At 42.0% G+C, this 20,080-nt stretch overlaps 1 protein-coding gene across 3 annotated transcripts; it reads left to right on the top strand.

Moving 5' to 3' along the window:
- The first annotated feature begins 1,449 nt into the window (after window positions 1–1,449).
- avpr1aa (arginine vasopressin receptor 1Aa) lies at window positions 1,450–16,822 on the top strand. Of its 3 annotated transcripts, none has more exons than XM_072551908.1 (3): window positions 1,450–1,613; window positions 2,020–2,927; window positions 15,432–16,822. In XM_072551908.1, exons 2-3 carry the CDS (start codon window positions 2,021–2,023, stop codon window positions 15,728–15,730), a joined length of 1,206 nt encoding a protein of 401 aa, XP_072408009.1. In that variant the 5' UTR covers window positions 1,450–1,613; window position 2,020; the 3' UTR covers window positions 15,731–16,822. The 3 variants fall into 3 exon arrangements, with proteins under 3 accessions (XP_072408009.1, XP_072408008.1, XP_072408010.1); XM_072551907.1 differs by having other exon boundaries at window positions 1,450–1,609; XM_072551909.1 differs by lacking the exons at window positions 1,450–1,613; window positions 15,432–16,822 and adding an exon at window positions 4,199–4,251 and having other exon boundaries at window positions 1,635–2,927.
- The last annotated feature ends 3,258 nt before the right edge of the window (window positions 16,823–20,080 follow it).

The raw sequence follows: 20,080 nt of genomic DNA on the forward strand, positions 1-20,080 counted from the left end.
TTATGTTTCATCATGTAATTTTGTGAATAAATTTTTGTCTGTTTTAAAATCTGGTAGTCAACCTAGCTAACTTAATCCGGGTAATTTTCACTGTACACTTACCGGAACAAATTACAAAGTTATGGCATGGCTGCCTGCTTAAGAATTTTTGAGTGGTCTGGCCTAGTTCATAAAATCAGTCAGTAGCTAATGTGGTCAATCTTGACTCTAACATTTGAAAGTAAATGATGTGCTGTACTGACGGTGTGCTGCATTGTACAAGGTGCTGTCTTTTGGATGAGTGATGTTGAACAGGTGTGAAACTGAATGTTGAAGGGCCCATGGCATCATGTTGAAGAAGAGTCAGAGTATTCTGCTGAGAAAGGGAGCTATGCCGATGATATTTATCCTCTAGGATTCATCAAGACAGACCAGGAAGGATACCAAATCTCAAAGGAAGCAACAACTTATCTTACATGAAAAGGGGATGCTGTTTGGTTAGCAAGTGGACTCTGATTGATAGAGGCTTTGGTATGGAGAACATGCCAGAGAGTAGTTAATCTCTAAACTTTTGTTTAAATTCAAGCCAGGCCAGTTGGCTGATTGGTGAAAGCCTTACAGAATGCACCAAGCAAAGGTTGTCCACTGAGTTTTTGTTCAGTTTAAAAATGTATGTTGTGTGCTCTTGTTCGGCCAAGAATTCTCTGTGTATGAATACATGTAGCTTCTAACAGGTGCAAGTGAGCAAACACTGCTACCCAGACTGATAAATGTTCACACTCAACCAAAACAACAGGCTGTCTGGTCATTACAGTTGATCCTGGGAGCTTGCTGTGCTGTTCTGCTACTTTTCAACAGTGTCCATGTGCCAAAATACTGTGCTTATAACCAATCTCTTTGAGACGTCCTATGGTTATGCCAGGTTCTAAAGGGGCAACCTTTTCACGCAGAGGGTGGTACGCGTATGGAATGAGCTGCCAGAGGAAGTGAAGGAGGCTGGTACAATTGCAACATTTAAAAGGCATCCAGATAGGTATACGATTGGGAAGGATTTAAAGAGATAAAGGCCAAATACTGGCAAGTGGGACAACATTTATTTAGGATATCTGGTTGGCATGGATGAGTTGGACTGAAGGGTCTGTTTCCATGCTGTACGTCTCTATGACAGTAAGTCTTTCTTTTCTACTAAGATTTCGGGTCCAGTAACCCTTCTTCAGGACTGGTCACTGGACCTGAAACGTTAACTCTGTTTTCTCTCTCCACACCAGTTGAGCTTTTCCAGGTAACGTCTGTTTTTGTTTCTGATTTCCAGCATTTGCAGTTTTTAAGACTTTTTAAAACTCTGTTGATTAGTTTCCATGACAATTCCAGACACTCGAGAAGGCAGAGGAGCTGAAAATTCCTGTGAAAAGCTATAGCTACAAAACACACACTGACAGACAGACAATGACAGCATCAAGCTGCAGGTCCAGTCATTCAGTCTTGTCTGAATGGGTTAGCAGGACTTCGCGCTGGACGATAGCCCAGGCCTCCTTATTGGGTGTGAAAGCAAAGTTCAGCCAAATATTTGGACCATTTCCTCTTCTGGGATAAACATTGCGGGGTCAGCGAAGAGCGGAAATTATTTCTCGTGGGTAATTTTGATTGCGCGTCTACCTGTAGAGCAAGATTGGAATTTTTAGTTAAAGGAGGCGGGTGGCCTGTGGAGGATTGTGTGCTGAGAAATAGCAGAGCGATCCTTCCAACTTGTGCAAGTTAGGAACCACCTCCGTTGTCTTTCCTTGGGCTTTTATTTAAAGTCAGAAGTGGGAGTTGCATGGTGATGCAGTCAGATTGATGTCTTAACCTCCCCCCCTGGTGTATAATTCTCTTTGAGATCTGCAGCCCCAGTCTGTGTGAGTGGCCAGTGTTTCCGAGTGGGCTTTGTGTCTGCCCCGCTGTCTGTCTGCCTGCCTCACCTTGCAGCCTCCCTCTCCCAGCCACCGACCAACCCCAGGACTCTGTGTCCAGTTGTGTGTTTATTTTTGTTTTGGTTTGCAGGATGCAGGCTCCAGCCGGTTCCTGCAACTCGAGCGTCGCCTCCAGCGCGCTCCCGGGAGCGAACACCAGCCGCTCCAACCTCACCGACTCCTTCGGCAGGAACGAGGCGCTCGCCCGCGTCGAGATCTCGCTGCTGGGGATCATCTTCGTGCTGGCGGTGCTGGGCAATGTGACGGTGCTGCTGGTTCTGTGCAAGAGCCGCCGGAAGACCTCCAAGATGCACCTCTTCATCAAACACTTGAGCCTGGCGGACCTGTCAGTGGCTGTCTTTCAGGTGCTGCCCCAGTTCAGCTGGGACATCACCTACCGCTTCCAGGGGCCAGACCTACTCTGCCGCCTGGTGAAGCACCTGCAGGTCTTTGGCATGTTCGCCTCCACCTACATGATGGTCATGATGTCGGTGGACCGCTACATTGCCATCTGCCACCCCCTGAAGACCCTGCAGCAGCCTACCCAAAGGTCCTATTTGATGATCGTTGGCACCTGGTTGGGCAGCTTCATCCTCAGCAGCCCACAGTCCTTCATCTTCTCCGTGCAGGAGATTGATAAGGGCTCTGGGATCTACGACTGCTGGGCCAACTTCATCCTGCCCTGGGGCATCAAGGCGTACATCACCTGGATAGCGCTGGGGGTCTTCGCAGTGCCCGTGCTCATCGTGCTGGTGTGTTACACCTGCATCTGCTACAGCATCTTCAGGAACATCAAGTACAAGACCAAGGCTCCAACCGGTACCTCCTTCAAGAATGGCCTGATCACCTCCGGAGTCAACAACATCAACACCATCTCCAAAGCCAAGATCCGAACGGTGAAGATGACCCTGGTGATTGTCTTGGCTTATATCGTGTGCTGGGCTCCCTTCTTCATTGTCCAACTGTGGTCTGTCTGGGACAAGAACGCTCCCAAGGATGGTAGGTGAACTTTAACTATTTGGCACTTGCCATTTCCATTCCATTCCTATCAGGGGCAGGCCGAATGTGATCTACTGCTTTAGAATCAATTGTACATGGCATTAAACAGCTAACAGAAGGCTCTTGTGATACAGTGGTAGTTTCCCTAACTCTTAGCCAGGAGACCTGGATTGAAGTCCCACCGGCTCCAATCACTATTCTGAAGAGGTTGCTTTATAAATAAATAAAAATAAACTCCAGACTGGAGGTTCTTGTGATATGATGTGGTATCCTGCTATGATCCTGCAAACTTGGGTTCAAGTCTCACCTGCTCCAAAGGGGCAGCACAGTGGCTCAGTGGTCAGCACTGCTGCCTCACAGTGCCAGAACCTAGGTTTGATTCCAGCCTCAGGTGACTGTCTGTGTGGAGTTTGCACATTCTACCTGTGTCTGCATGAGTTTCCTCCTGCATTCCAAAGATGTACAGGTTAGGTGAATTGGTCATGCTAAATTGCCCATAGTGTTCAGGGATGTGTAGGTTACATGCATGAGTCAGGAGTAAATGTGGGGTAATAGGGTAGGGGATTGGGCTTGAGTGGGATACTCTTTGGAGGGTTGGTGTGGATTTGTTGGGCCGAAGACCTGTTTCCACACTGTAGGAGTTTTATGATATAATTCTCTGATCTCTGTGAAAGGTGTACTTTAGCATCTCAGAACGGGTTGATTGGGAAACATTAAATAACTAACAGTGTTTGTGTGAACTTTTGGATTTCCATCACTTAGGGCAGCTCTGTTATTAGATACTCATGAGTTTAACCCAAGGGTCACCTCCCAACACTTAATTTGCTTTGCAAAAGTTTTTCTTTGATTTTGTGACATTTCAACTTGCCCGTTTAAATGAAAGTTAACTAATAATTTGCCAATAATTAGATTTTAATACTCAAAATCACATTAGTTCGTAACAACAATGGTAGGATTTGCCAGTTAAACAAAGTTTAGTTAAAATAATATCAGCAAGGTTTTTTTTTATTCATTTGGAGGGGTGTGAATATCACTGGCTGGACCAACATCCTTAATTCTTAGCTTTAATCCTTGATCCATCCCTAATTGCTCTTGAGAAAGTAGTTATGAGCTACCTAGTATTAAAGAAAGCATTTCATCATGTTCATTTGATGCTTAATTGTGTTTGAAAATGAGCTATATTATATTGAAATTTAAACAATAAAAATATTATGAAAAGACTGAAACTCCTTCTTCTGCTTTTATTACCTCGAGACTTACTTTCTTTCCAGGCTGCTGTTCTGCATTCTGTACTGTGTAAACTTCAAACTGTGCTGCTCCTGTCTAAACTGGCACCAAGTCCAGTTCACCCATCTCTCCGGTGCTGACTAATCCAAACTGGCTTCCAACCAAACAACAACTTGATTTTAAAATTCTCATCTTTGTTTCTAAATTCCTTCATGGCTGCCGCCCTCCCCAACTCTGTAATCTCCTTTGGTGCCACAAACGTCTGACATCTTTGCATTCCTCCGGGTATGGCCACTTCAATATTCTTGATTCTAATTACTCCACCATTGATAGCCCTGTTTTAGGTGCCTAAGCCGAGAACTGTGTGGAGGTCAAACCACCTCCCTACCTCGCTTGCCTCATTTAAAATGCTCCTGCTAACCTCTTTATTCAGGATCTGTGGTCATCTGCCCCTAAGCCTTTTCTTGTGGCTTGTTGTCATATTTAATATTATAATGCTCCTGTAAAATACCATCGGTTGTTTTATTGCATTAATGGTGCTACATAAGTATAAGTTGTTGTTGGGAACAGACTTTTCCTCAAGTGACTGATCATTAAACTTGTTCATTACCTGAAGGCGAATGCCTACTAATGTACTTTATGGCTGGGATTTTGTCAGTGAGATTATAGAATTCTAATAACAGAAAAACGGAGAGGTTACTTTTCATATTTGGTTTCTGTACTTAAAACTGATTCTTGCTTTAGAGCAATGGAAACTTGTCCAGATGTGAGTTGTATGCTGGCTCCTTGGCATACTGTAATGAACTTACAAAAAGCAAAATTCTTCTGTCTGTGTAATTAAATGCGTGCAGACTGTGCTGGCAAGTATTGGTAAAGATACAGATGTTCAGTTTTTTTATTAAGTCATAAGACGTGGACAGTGTTGACAAAACCAACGTTTATATACATCCCTAAATGCTCTTGAGAATGTATTGGTGAGCTACCTTCCAGATTAAAACTGACAAGCTTACAAGGGCAGTTAAGAATCAACCCTAGTGCTCTGGGCTGAAGTCACATAAAGGCCAGTCTAAGAAAGGAAAACAGTTTTCCTTCCTAAATGGCGTTAGAAAACCAGATGGGTCCTTTATAGTCTGTTTGATTCATAATTTTTTATTTGAAGGAGAGTCCTTGAACGCACGCACATACACTGATCCAGCTCTCTCAAGAGCCAGCTCTCAGAGTGAACAGGATAAAGTTCGGTTTATTTATTTTTTTCTCTGCTTATTTTTTCCCCAGCACCCATGGTGTGTGTGCGTGCAGGTGTGAGACACAATGAGAAACACAAGGTGTACGAATCTTTATTCAATTCCCACCACCAGGAAGATAGGAAAACACCCGAGTGGCCTGTGACAAGCACTGCCCTTCACAAAAGGCAATGCTGCGTGATCAAACAGTGAAGGGGAGGGCAGGGATTAAATCAAAATAGAATTGGAGAGGGAAATAAATTATACTTTTTTTTGGTGAATCTCTTATTTATTTATTTCATTTCTTTCTTTTATTTAAGGGGGCACTCCTATTCTTTTTTTTTCTTTCTGCTAACCCCACACTCCTGCCTAACTGCGGTAGTGCTTATTTTTCCCCCAGCACCCATGGTGTGTGTGTGCAGGTGTGAGACACAGTGAGAGACACAAGGTGCATGACTCTTTATTCAATTTCCACCACCAGGAAGATAGGAAAACACCCGAGTGGCCAGTGACAAGCAGTGCCCTCCACAAAAGGCAATGCTGCGTGATCAAACAGTGAAGGGGAGGGCAGGGATTAAATCAAAATGGAATTGGAGAGGAAAATAAATTATACTTTTTTTTTTTTCTTGCCCCTTCTCCAAGGACACCCGGGCCAGACACTCCTGTTTATCTTTTTTTTTCTTTTTTTTTTGAAAATTTAACCCCCACACTACCGCCTAAGTGCAGTAGTGCTTATTTTTTTTCCCCAGCACCCATGGTGTGTGTGTGCAGGTGTGAGACACAGTGAAAAGACACAAAGTGCACGAATCTTTATTCAATTTCCACCACCAGGAAGATAGGAAAGACACCCGAGTGGCCAGTAACAAGCACTGCCCTTCAAACCACAGGGCAATGCTGTGTGAGCAAAACAGTGAAGGGGAGGGTAGGGACTAAATCAAAATGGAATTGGAGAGGAAAATAAATTATACTTTTTTATTCTGTAATTAGTCAGTTAAGTGAATTTAAATATCCAAACTGCCTCAGTGGGAGTTGATCCGACCAAATGAATAATCTAAAACTCTGGATTACTAATCCAATATATCACAATACAAAGAATAGTTGGGATCTTTATACCTTATCTATTTAGTGATTGAAATGATGGTGTGACAATTCCAGTTTGTATGAACTCCAAACAATATTACTCTCCCTCCTCTCCTCTCACACCTCCACTAAACAGTGACTTGAAATCACTGTTGTTCAGTATCAAGCTAGAATCTGCATTGTTGTGGTTCATTAATGATTGTTTTCTACATAAACATAAAATGATGATCATGCAACATGGTTCTTTGTGGTTGATGGCAACTAACTGATGAAGCCATGGACACAAGAACAGGCATAGATCATTTGGTCCTCAAGCCTCTTCAATTTAATCATTGCTGATCTGCAGTGCAACTCAATTTACCTGTTTAAGCTACAAAAGCTCTCAAGAACTGCATTCAACAACAATCCATCTAAAACAAAAACAGAAATTGGTGGAAAAGCTCAGCAGGTCTGACAGCATCTGTGGAGAGAAATCACAGTTGGCATTTGAGGTCTAGTGACCCTTCTCCGGAACAGTCCATCCATCTCAGTTTTGCAAGCTCCAATTTCAAAGCTTTATGGCAGAGAAGTTCAGAATCCTACTCCTTTTTGCAGGAATATTTTTTTTTGCAAGAATTGCCAATTTAACTCAGTAAATCATTTACTGGAATCGCTAACATAGGACTTGGAGCAAGGGACAAAAGAGTCATAGAGTCATAGAGATGTACAGCACGGAAACAGACCCTTCAGTCCAACTTGTCCATACTGACCAGATATCCCAACCCAATCTAATCCCATTTGCCAGCACTTGGCCCATATTACTCCAAACCCTTCCTATTCATGTACCCATCCAGATGCTTTTTAAATGCTGTAATTGTACTAGCCTCCACCACTTCCTCTGGCAGCTCATTCCATACATGCACCACCCCCTGTGTGAAAAAGTTGCTTTGTAGGTCCCTTTTATCCTATCAATGCCCTTCATAATTTTATAAACCTCTATATGGTCACCCCTCAGCCTTTGACACTCCAGGGAAAACAGCCCCAGCCTATTCAGCCTTTCCCTATAGCTCAAATCATCCAACTCTGGCAACATCCTTGTAAGTCATTTCTGAACCCTTTCAAGTGTCACAACATCCTTCTGATAGGAACGAGACCAGAATTGCATACAATATTCCAAAATTGACCTTACCAAAATTGTCCTGTACAGTTGGAACATAACCTCTCAACTCCTCTATTCAATGCTCTGACCAATGGAGGAAAGCATTCAAAATGCCTTCTTCTCTATCCTATCTACATGCAATGCTACTTTCAAAGAACTGTGAACCTGAACTTCAAGGTCTCTTTGTTCAACAACATTGCCCAGGACCTTACCATTAAGTGTATAGGTCCTGCGCTGATTTGCTTGTCCAAAATGCAGCACCTTGCATTTATCTAAATTAAACTCTATCTACCACTCCTCATTGGTCTGTCTGATCAAGATCCCGTTGTACTCTGAGGTAACCTTCTTCGCTGTCCATGATACCTCCAATTTTGATGTCATCTGCAAACTGACTAACTCTACCCCCTATATTCAGGTCTGAATCATTTATATAAATGATGAAAAACAGCACTGACCATAAATATAGCATCAAGATATAACAAGGAGACTGATAGGTAACCTAAGAATAGATAAGTCTGTCAAATCAATGCCAGCTGTGAGTAACAGTGGATTCTGAAGTAGAAGGAATAACTAAGATTTTTTTGTGGAAGAATACTGATTAAATTGCAATCACTACAACTGATATTTTCATTTTGCAACAATCAACTATTTCATTAATTGTGAAGGTCCTGCCTTTTCAACCTCTCCCCTCACCTGAGGCATAGTGACTCTCAAACCACCATCAGTTGATTCTCTTTAATGAGAAAGTAGCCCTATGGTCCTGTGAGACTATGGTGACTTTACCTTTTACTTCAACTAATTAACGCAATTAATGAATGTGGCTGGCATTAGTTTTGGGACACTCAAGACAAAGAAATTTGAGTGGATTAATAATATGTTTTAGTTGTTCAGCAATCAGCCCATGTGCTTGGATTATGTTGATGCAGGAAGTTAAAGAAAATCTAAGGAAAACTGATGAATCCATTCAGTCAGAATATTTAAGGAAAGTAAAATTGCCTGTATCTCAATACACAGTGCGTTTAATCATTTTGACATCATAGTCTTTGAGAAGGAATAGAGAATTGCCTGTGAGTAAAAATCCACATCTCAAAGATAAAATGGGAGGTGTTGTGCTTTGGGCTGTGCTACCCTAGGGAAAAGACTTTGTCTATTTACCCTATGCACATCCTGTATGATTTTATAAACCTCCATTAGGTCACCCCTCAGCCTCCGATGCTGTAGGAGAAAATCCCCAGCCTATCCAGCCTCTCCCTAGAGTTCAAACCCTCCAACCCTGGCAACATCCATATAAATCTTTACTGAACCCTTGACTTGGATGAGCTGGTGTTGGACTGGGGTGAACAAAGGTATAAATCACACAGCACAGGATTATAGTCCAACAGACTTATTTGGAAGCACTAACTTTCGGAGCGTCACTCCTTCAGCAGGCAGTTCTCCACCTGATGAAGGAGCAGTGCTGTGAAAGCTAGTGCTTCCAAATAAAGCTGTTGGACGATAACCTGGTGTTGTGTGATTTTTGCTGAACCCTTCTAAGTTTCACAACATCCTTCCTAAAGCAGGGAGACCAGAACTGAATGCAGTATTCCAAAAGAGGCTCATTCATTCCGCACACTTCCTAGTTTGAAATGAAAATTTTTTTTTCTATGCGCTATTGAAATCACACCCAATTATACTGTCAAATATTCTGGATAATGTAAAAGAAATGTGTGTCATGAATTCACACCTCAGTGTCATGAATAAGTTTGCATTCACTCAGCTTTATGAGAACGATTGATGAGAATTATAGCAGTTTCTTGTTAACGTTCCCTCGTTATTCCCAATTTTTTTTATTAGCTTGTGAAATGTTGACATGACATGATGCCAGTCTTCAGTCTTGTAGGAATTTGGAGCTAATTTTTAGTCAACTTGGGGCCAGTTGTTTTGAGGGTTCTCTCGGGAGGGTAGAGAATTTGCAGGTTGAAATGATTATTTAAGTGCTATTTTTTTAAGGAAGAAACATATAAAATATGTAGAACAAGTTATATTAAATTCAAAATAGGAGCACAAGCTAAGTAAGAACTGCTTATAACTTTCCTATTTAATTTGTAATTGCTTTTTTAAACATTTTGCAGTTTAGATTAATGCTGCAGTGCGTATAAATGTACGCTTCCAAATGTCACCTTCCCAGGAGAAACAACCCACTATTCAACAATGAAATGACAGATATCAGTTTGGTTCAAATATTAACCCCCTCATCACCTCATCAGTGTACTGTAGGCTCAAATATCCATTTGTAGCCTTGAGTGCAAGGTCTAAGCTGACAATTTACAATATTGAGGGGGTGCTATGTTGCCAAAGAGACCATCATTCAGATGACTTTCTGATTGTTCTGGTGGATGTAAACGTTTCCCTGGTGTCATGACAATGCTAATGCCTCAAATATCAACACCAGCCGAACTGGTCATTGGTTTTGCTGTGTGCAGAGTGACCACTATATAATAACTGCAAGTGCATGTCAAGCAACGAAACACTTCCATATGTTTTGTGCCCATGAAAGGCACTTTATAAATATAAATTTCTTTTTATGACCATATTCACTTGTATGAAAGTTTAGTTCCAAACGTTAAGCACTTTTCCAGTGCCTGGAATGTGCTACCAGAGGAGATGGTAGAAGCAGATACAAAGCATTTAAGAAGCGTCTTGACAGATAAATGAATAGGCAGGGAATAGAGGGATACAGACCGCAAACAGGCAAAATGTTTTTAGTTTAGACAGGCATCATGTGTTGGCACAGGCTGTGGGCCAAAACTCCTGTTCCTGTGCTGTACTGTTCTTTTTTGTTGTTTTTATTTGGTAAAGTATGGTTGATGTATGTAGGCTAGTGATCTTCTCCTGACATGGTGTAATGTCAGTAATTGTAGTATTTGATAGATCCAAATGCACAGTGGTATGACTTGAAAATCAATACCAGCTGGAAGTAGCTCAGAATTTGGAGTTCCACAAGAGCCAGGGGTTGGATCTGCGCTGTGAAAACGAGCTGATGAGATCGTCCTTTCTTTGTGCATGTAATAAGAAACAAAGTACACTTAAGGAGAAACGGAGTCCCTATCATTTCAATTGAATCTCAGGCACAGTTTCTGCCAATCCAGTTCTTAGCCACCTAGGCCTTGCCATCTATGGCAATTAGAGAAAGGGCAGCATTTTCAGCAGGTTGGGCACGTCTTTAGTGCTTCTTGCTAAAATTATTGTTTTTGCTACCAGGAAAGTTATCAACTGCTGACTGGAATTCTCCAATTCTGTGTAGGCCCAAAAAACATTGTTACACTATCCGGCATCATTTCATGGCCACAAAGTTCAGTCATTTACCCGCCCCATTCTGGGATGATGTGGTTGCTACCATTTTCTTTCCCAATATGCAATTTTGATTTTCTGCAAGGTAGAAGGATGTCAGAGTGCTCCTCAGCAAGTGGCTTCCAGAATCTGCCTGTATGTATTGAATATCCACATCTCCTTACTAGTAGCCCAACCCACAAATCCTCCAGTCTTCCAGGTCCCTGAACATTCCCAACTACATGCCCCTGCTCCTGCCTACACCCAGTCCCTTACATATGAGGCAACTACGTCAGGTGTGGTCACACTCTGCCCACTCCTTGAAGCCAAGGTACTCAAGAGTGTGGACGAATCTCTCCTACATTGCCTCCCATCCAGGCACTTTACTATATTTCTGCCTTGAAGATACTTATGCCTCCTTTACAATTGTGAATTCCCCTTTCCCAGAACCTGCATCCTGCAGCTCCAAAGACTGACCTGCTGAGTTTCATATCCACAGAAACACCTGCCCTTGTCTCTCCATCACCTATCTTTGCCTTGAGTTTCTGCGGACGGACCCAACAGACTGACCCTGCCCAACGAGCAACCTGCTCAGACAGTCCTGGATGAGTAGTGCCCAGGTTCCTGGCTGATAGATGCACATTTCCTGGACCGTGTGAGCTCTATGGAGCCACAGGACTGACTACGAGCTGTTCCCTGGACTGCCTGGTTGAGTGACTGTGCTAATTAGCAGCCAAGGCAAGGATGCTGTGAAGATGCAGGGAGGTGCGGTGAGTGAACACTAAGAGAGCAAGTGAGCAAGCCTGAGATTCAGCTCAGTCCATTCCATGAGCTGGGTGCCTGGGCCTGCATGCAAAGTCTCCGTACTGCAGCTCCTCACTGCTCTTTGTCAGTTTGACCTGCTTCCATAGGGTCCTGCTAGTGTATCAGGGGTGTCATTATGGGAGTGATTAGTTGGCAGATGGTAGATGCCAATGTTCATGGTTGAGGGGAGTGTGTGTGTGACTGGTGCCCACATGGCATGACCTGGGTTGCAGTTTGTTCGTAGGTAACCTGGAGGTCATTCAGACCAAGCAGTGAGCCAACTGCATCATGTTTCCATTCTGTTTCCATGTTGAGGTTTCTTGACTTCAAACTTGTTTAGCAAGTTTGGTGAGATAGAAAGTTGATTTATAATGAAGTATCTTGTGCTGGCAATACGACAGTTTGCAAGCAATAAAGCTCCTGAAATGGCAACTTGCTGCTGCCTAGCGAGAATCTCGCCTCACTGCTCATGAAAAACATAAAGGGTGGATCAGATTTCCCGGATGTCAAGATGGGTATTGCTGTACTTTGTGTCCAATTCTGCCACACATATCACCATAGCCCATACTGTTCAGATTCCTGTAAGATTCTACCCCGAGACACTGTCTGGTATCTCACCCAATTGATCATCAGTCATATCTGAACCTTGACTGTGAATACCAGCCTTGAGATACATAGGCTAGCCTTATTCTGTCTTCCTCTATCATTCTCATACTTGCACATTCAATAGGTAATACAATAGATATCTTGAATAGAAACTTTAGTTGATTTTTTTGTCTTCACCACAAGGGGTTAGAGGCCAGTTTACCTTCCTCATTTCACATGTGGCTTTTAAAACATGTCCAGCTGAATGAACCACTTGAACAATCTTCCCCTGCCTCTTGTTGCCTGGGCCACTTTGTCAGGCCAGTCCGCACTTTTACCATCTCCATCATGTTAGCATAGACATGGTGGGTCAAAGGGCCTCTTTCTATGCTACCTGACTATCTAACTGCCCTTACTCGGCCTCATTCCTGTGAATGCGACCTGGGCCAATTCTCCCCACACCCCATATTTCTAAATCCACAGGATCACAAACCCACATGTAAGTGAAACTGAAGTCTCTGCATACTCCTATTTTAGTACTTCATTCCATTTTGAAAAATGCTTTTTCTGGACCACGAAAGAGATTGAATGCATTGGAAAGATCATCCTTTCCTGAACAATTGCATCTAGCCCGTGAGAGCTCTTTCACAGCTCCCTGTTGAAGTCTACCTCCCATTTTGGTCTCTGTGAATGGCATTGTGCATACTTACATTTTAGCTAATTGTTTAAGCTAATGCTTGTTGAAATTGAATGTGATTCACATTAAATCCACTGCTCTGACATTCTTCAAAGGCATATGTTGATAATTGAGAGTGAATAAACAAGAGTCAAGAGTTCTTTGAAAGTGGCGGCACTGATGGACAGGGTGGTGAAAAAGGCATTGGGCATGCTTGCCATCATTGGTCAGAACATTGTGGGGATGCCATGTTATGGCTGTACAGTACATTGGTGAGATCACCTTTGGCGTACTGTGTCCAATTCTGGTTGCCCTGTTGTAGGAAGGATAGTATTAATTTGGAAAGGATGCAAAAAAGATTGACAGTGATGTTATAGGGACTGGAGGGTTTGAGTTACAAGGAGAGGCTGGATAGGCTGGGACTTTCCCCTGGACCGTAGAAGATTGAGGGGTAAGATGAAGGTCTTTTCCTAAGGGTAGGGGAATTCAAAACTAGAGGGCATAGGTTTGTTTTGAGGGGAAAGATTTGAAAGGAACAGTTAGGGCAACCTTTTCACACAGAGGGTGGTGCGTATATAGATTAAGTTACCAGAGGAAGTGGTAGACGCAGGGACAGTTACAACTTTTAAAGACATTTGGACAGGTACATGAATCGGAAAGTTTTAGAGGGATATGGCCAAACAGTGGCAAATCGGGCTAGCTTTGTTTGGGAAATTTGGTCAACATGGACTAGCTGGACCAAAGGTTTTTTTTTCTGTGCTGTAAGGTTCTATGACTCTATGACTGTCCTCTGTCGCTCACTGAGATCAACTGATGGAGCAGCACTGACTCTGATCCCCTCCCCACCTTTCCAGAGAAATCAGACATGTCAACATTTCAGTATTCTTTTAAACTAAACATTTCATTCTTGACCTTGCATCAAAAGCGCTCACACCTGAAATCTTCACTTATGTGTTTCACTCCACAGAGGCTCAGCAAACAGCCAAACACATCATTTCCACGATCACCCGAGCAACAATGAGCACCCGAGCTACAAATCTTCTCCCAAACTTTGAACATCATTTCCAGACTGGAGTTTGAACCATGAACCTCCCACTCTGTGCATCTTTGTCACTCACTGAACAAACTTGTTGAGCCAGGGGCGAGGTCTGACATAAGCACAGTTGGAATCTTTTCTTTTATCTGGAATTACACCACAGGTTTATCATTGGTGTAAATGACAGAATGATAACAGGGAATGTAAACAGCACAGGAAGAGACTGTTGGGCCCAACGTTTCCATTTGTGCTCAACGCAAACCTTTTTAAACCCATCTTCATCTCAACCTACCACTATAATCACGTGATCCTTTACACCTTAAGTGCTTATCAGCTTCACCTTCCTCATCTGAGCAACTTCTGTGGCAGTAAATCACTCTCACCTCATAATCGCAGAGTAGGGAGTCACCCATTTAGATTAGATTAGATTAGATTAGATTACTGACAGTGTAGAAACAGGCCCTTCGGCCCAACAAGTCTACACCGACCCTCCAAAGAGCAACCCATCCAGTCCCATTCCCCTACATTTACCCCTAAATAATGCACCTAGTACTACAGGCAATTTAGCATGGCCAATTCACATAATCTGCACATCTTTGGACTGTGGGAAGAAACCGGAGCACCTGGAGGAAACCCACGCAGACATGGGGAGAATGTGCAAACTCCACACAGACAGTTGCCCGAGGCGGGAATTGAACATGGATCCCTGGCGCTGTGAGGCAGCAGTGCTCACCAGCAGAGAGGAGGAGGAATTTCTTCTCTCAGAGCGTAGTGAATCTGTTAAATTCTTTTCTGCAGATAGCAACAGAGACTGAGTCATTCGGTACCTTCAAGACTGAGATAGACAAACAGATTTTTAATCAGTAAGGGAATCAAGGGTTGTGGGGAAAAGACAGGAAAGTGGAGTTGAGCATTATCAGATCACCTATGATTCCTGGGAACAGGAGTAGGCCATTCAGCCTTTCAAGTCTGATCTGCCATTCAATTCATCATTGCTGATCTGTGGCCTAACTGCATACATCTGCTTTGGCCCATATCCCTTCATACCTTTGTTTAATAAAACATTATCTATCTCAGATGTAAAAGTTATCTAGGTGACTGTGCATTAATTGCCGTTTGGGGAAAAGTGTTCCAAACCTCTACCACCCTTTGTGCGTAGAAGTGCTTCCTAACATCCCACCAGAATACTCTGTCCCTAATTCTCAGACAATGCACTCTGCCCCTCCCCCAGTTCTAGAATCTCCAACTAGTGGAAATAGAATGGCATTGAATTGAATGGTAGTACAGGCTCAATGAACTGAGTGGCCTACTCCTGCTCTGACTCTCAATGCATCAAGATACATTGATAGGTGGACAAGGTAGACAGTGCTTTAATGAGAGTGATATCCAAGCCAAGATTAATTACTTTTGCTGCTGTGCTTTGTAGATTCGACGGACACTGCCTTTACCCTCACGATATTACTAGCAAGTCTGAACAGCTGCTGTAACCCGTGGATCTACATGTTCTTCAGTGGCCACCTCCTGAGTGACATCGTCCATGTCTTTCCCTGTTGCCACAAAATTACCGGGAAGCTGAAGACGGAGGATTCAGAAACCAGCATCAAGAGGCACACCCTACTGACAAAGGTCAGCCATAGGAGTTCAACATTCAGCTCGTACAATTCGAAAGACAATGACAATGACGCATCTCCTCAGTCATCCCAGACAATGCCAGTAGAGACCTGAGGTGACCTGATTGCTGACTACACTCCCCTCCACCCCCATTAAACCATTTATATTACTTAAATGCACTGCCATTGAGATTGTGATCAAAGATCTGATTATCCAAAGCTTACCCTTATATTCATAGCACTTTGCTTACCTGAGTGTTAAGGAAGGGCATCAGCTTAAGTGTGACCAGGTACTGGACGGCATCAATCCAATTTAACCCAAAAGAATGGCATTTATTTTTGTTTGTCCAGTAGGAATGAAATAATTAGTCTTGTGGCTGTTAAGTACAAAAGCTGGTGATCGTAGATGTACTATGGATGAACAAAAATATTCAGCAAACATTGCATCTTTCAAATGGATAGCAAATCAATTACACATCTGAATGTTAAATAATGAAACTTGTGCGATACTGAGTTATATTTCATCCAACACATGGCATAGAATTGAAAACTCTAAAGTAATATTTTGAGATGTTGGAATATACATATTGTCCAAATATTGGATAATGGTAATTGGTAGCAGTTCTGATTTTGCAACCACCCCATGCCAGTCACAAGCATTGACGATCACTAGCACTTTGTCCAAGCCGCAGTCATAAAGTGTGAACCTGAGCTTTGATGGTTGTTCCATTATGGATGCTCAATGCCCAATGCCAATCATGCCCACATTGACTATGCTCCAAATCATGCATTCCATCAAGGATAACAAGGTAGCAACTACAGCATTCTAATCTGGCTAGAAGCAACAAACTCATAGGAACAAGCAGTCTGGTTCGGTATCAAATGGTGTGGTGCACTTTCTCTTGAGTATACAATGGGAAGCTTTGAATGTTTAAGGTGGTTGATCACAGCAACAATCCACATCAAAGGGCATTGCAGAAACCTTTGGATTTCAATGTTGCTTTTGAGTTGGTGTTGCCAACTGACTATTTAGTGGTATTGATGAGACCAACCCCTTACTCATGTGATTTGAAGTGAGGCTTCCGCTGCTATCATCACAGGAGTCTATGTTGCCAGCATTCTAGTGTGGAATCTAGACTGGTCAACAAACTCTTAATTCTGTTGTTTGACATAATTTACCACTTTCTGAATTCTGGAGTGGGGGAGTGTGGGGTGGGGGATGGGGGGGCAGGGGGGTGTTATGGGGTGATGTTTGATGGAGACGGAATGCAACAGATGAAAGATAAACCATAAGGAAGTATAAATATAAAGTCAGAGAATGGAAAATACAAACCTTCAGCATGATCTAATCGTTGGGAATATCTAAGTGGAAAGAACAGGATAAAATACTTATGCTAAAATAAAAATAAACATTGGAATATACTGGGAGAAGGCAGTTGGCATACATAGAAATGACAAGTTAATAAGTGACTCACAGATAATGGGCTATAATGGTAGTTATGGCTTGAACCTTAATGATCCAGCCTGATTGAATGGGTATAAATATATAGTTATGTTGGGAATAATGGCAGATGAGACAAAATTAGATATTAGCATTGGATCTCAGTTGACTTGGATGCCATGAAACTACTACATTGTGGTGGATGGTGTTTCATTGGATATCTCCATTATCCCAAGGGGTAGATGCCATCAGAGATCAGAGGTGTGATTTTACCGTAACAAATTTGCAGAAATAATTGGATCACCCAGGGCACCCACTCTTAGGAATTTTAGAGCAGCATTAATGGAGACCTGGGAACTGGTCACTGGGCTCACACTCTGGCCATGATCGAGGCATGGAAAATTTATAGCACAGACAGAAACCATTCAGCCTATTGTGTCATTGCTAGGATATATGGAGCAACAGAAGAAAATATTTAACGATAACAGGAAAGAAGAAACAAAAATGTACGTGTGCCTCAACAACAATACTTGTGTATCTTTTTAAAGATCATCAAAAAATTGTAATCTACCCATGCACCACTTCACAGTCCTTAGAAGCTATGTAAATACAACAAGAAGTATAACTGTGATTGAAAAATCTTTAATGAAATACGTTTAATGTTTTATTCTAAAGCGTAAATCTGCAAAGTATATGCCCAGTAAAGTGTTTGTTTTTCTAGATTCCTCTTCCTAGCATTTCCCTTCCCCGCAACCAACCCACTTCCCTCTGCTTCCCTCTGTCGGAAAATATGTGTTTGAGTGAATAATTTTGTAATTCGTTCTTTATGTTGCCTTTAACCACCTGGATATTGTTAATAAAGTTTGAAGACAATTAATTTTGGAGTCTTTTTCCACTGATACTTCATGACCATGAATAAAAATATTTATTTGGTTTTATCTGCAGTTTTAATGTAATGCCACAGTTATGAACTGCTCTTAGTCACTCACACGCTATAAACTGAAGTCATTGGAAAACATAAGAAGTGTTAACAGAGCTCAAACAGACTATGAAAGTAGCTAACTTGATAACTGGAAAGGCAGTGATTAATGCTCTTACACCTTCTGGCTCAGTATCAAATGGCACATTGCATTTATTCATTGGGAATGATGTATTTTTGGGTTTACAATGGCCAAAAGAAATTACAGCATATTTAAATAATTTGCAAACACTAGTTTGATAGAATCCCTGATATGTCTGAGGATCATAATTTAAAAATAAGAGGCCATCCATTTAAGATAGAGATGAAGAAAAATTTCCAAAACTTATTGGATTTGGGGAAGTTTCCTTCATTTTGGAAAAATAGCTCATTTGGAAAATAATTATTCAAAAAGAGAAGGTGGAAACTACAGACCAGTTAACATAACATCTGTCTTTAAAATGTTAGAAGGTATGCTTAAAGACATTATAACAGGCACTTGGATAACTTCAAAGTAATCAGGTAGAATCAACATGTTTTCATTAAAGAAAACTCATGTTCAACTAACTTATTAGAGTTCTTTGAATAACTGACTTGTTATGTGGATTAAAGGAACCAGCGGGTGTTTCGTGAAATACCCGTGCAAAGGCCAGTATCCCATCAACAGCTGTTTCAGTTTTGAAAGGACTGGATCTTTCTACGTCCAAGTTATATGATGCAACTGGGAGCATGTCCAGAGAATTTAATATCATTACAGACTCTTCCGTTGGGGATACCACCATGGTGTATCTGCTAATGGGAGGTGGGACAATGTATCCACATTTGTTACTTGGCCTCCTGGACAGTGTCCTAATTTGTAATTATAATTAATTTAGTATCAGAACCCACTGCTGAATGTGGCCTGAAGTTATGGGCTGCATTGCCTTGTCTTCTTTAAGCAGACCCAGTAGGGGTTGTTCTGGACCGGGCCAATGCCCTTCAAAATATTTTAAGAAGGTAGCCTAGACACTAACTTTTTCTTATTTTAAAGGCAGATGTGAAGTGGATATTCCAGGAGTGATGCAGCTGGTCAAACCGCTCGGCTTTAAGCAAAATACAATTTATTTAAACACTACAGTTGAAACACGAACAAAAACAAATGGAATTTAGAATAACAACTATTAAAAAACTTACCTACCCAATACAGCAACCTAACGAATGAACTGTTCCAATCCAGTAATGTCCCATAAACACACTCTTGGCAAAAAGATAAATTCAAACACAGATTCTTACAGGCAGGAGAGAACAACATCCAGAGAGAGATTTCAGAGAAAGTCAGAGGAATCCTTTACTGAAGCTCGCAATGCTTCTGGACTCACACATCTTGTGACTGCCACAGCTAAAACAAACTAGAAAAAACCTGAACTGGGAGAACTGGCCATTCCCCTTCCATTATTAAACAAGACTCTTTAGCATCTCCCTCTTTATGGCCTCTTAAAAAAAACCAAAGACAAGATAACCTTTTCAAAGTGACATCATTGTCACAGGGTTTGTGGGCTGTGATTATTACAAATTTTCAACCATAAAGGTATTTGTGGAACGTCCTGACTGCAAACATGACTACCAATCCATCTTCTTCTCTATTCTCTGCATTAACCAAAGTCCTGGATGCCTATGCATGTGAATGTTCCTCTCCATTGGACCACCGATGAGCTAATACTACCCTGATGCCATATCAAGAGACATCACATGTCAATACTGTATCTTTCTTAGGATCACTGTATGCCAACACATAGAGGACCCTAGCTGTTTCTTTACTTCATGAAAGCTATGGCTTATCTATATGACCATTTCCAAGACTGCACCCATTTTTAGGATTTGATTCAAAGGTGCCAGGATGGAAGCCAGATTAGGTATGAACTTGCCATAATAACTTACCAGCCCAAGAAATGACCTAAGCCCTCACTTTATTTTCAAATGGGTGCAACTTGTCGACTCTGTAACCCAACTAGGTCACTTGGAATGTCTGGAATACACATTCTTCCCTTCCTAGGCCTTGGAAAAATACCTTAGTGCTATTTCTCTAA

Source organism: Chiloscyllium punctatum, chromosome 32, assembly GCF_047496795.1.
Source record: "Chiloscyllium punctatum isolate Juve2018m chromosome 32, sChiPun1.3, whole genome shotgun sequence".
Taxonomy (NCBI): domain Eukaryota; kingdom Metazoa; phylum Chordata; class Chondrichthyes; order Orectolobiformes; family Hemiscylliidae; genus Chiloscyllium; species Chiloscyllium punctatum.

What these genes read in the sequence shown, in the direction of transcription:
- avpr1aa (XM_072551908.1), top strand. Translation starts at nt 2,021, where the DNA reads ATGCAGGCTCCAGCCGGTTCCTGCAACTCGAGCGTCGCCTCCAGCGCG. An exon ending in CAAGAACGCTCCCAAGGATG is followed by an intron (nt 2,928 to 15,431) that starts GTAGGTGAACTT and finishes TGTGCTTTGTAG; the next exon opens with ATTCGACGGACACTGCCTTT.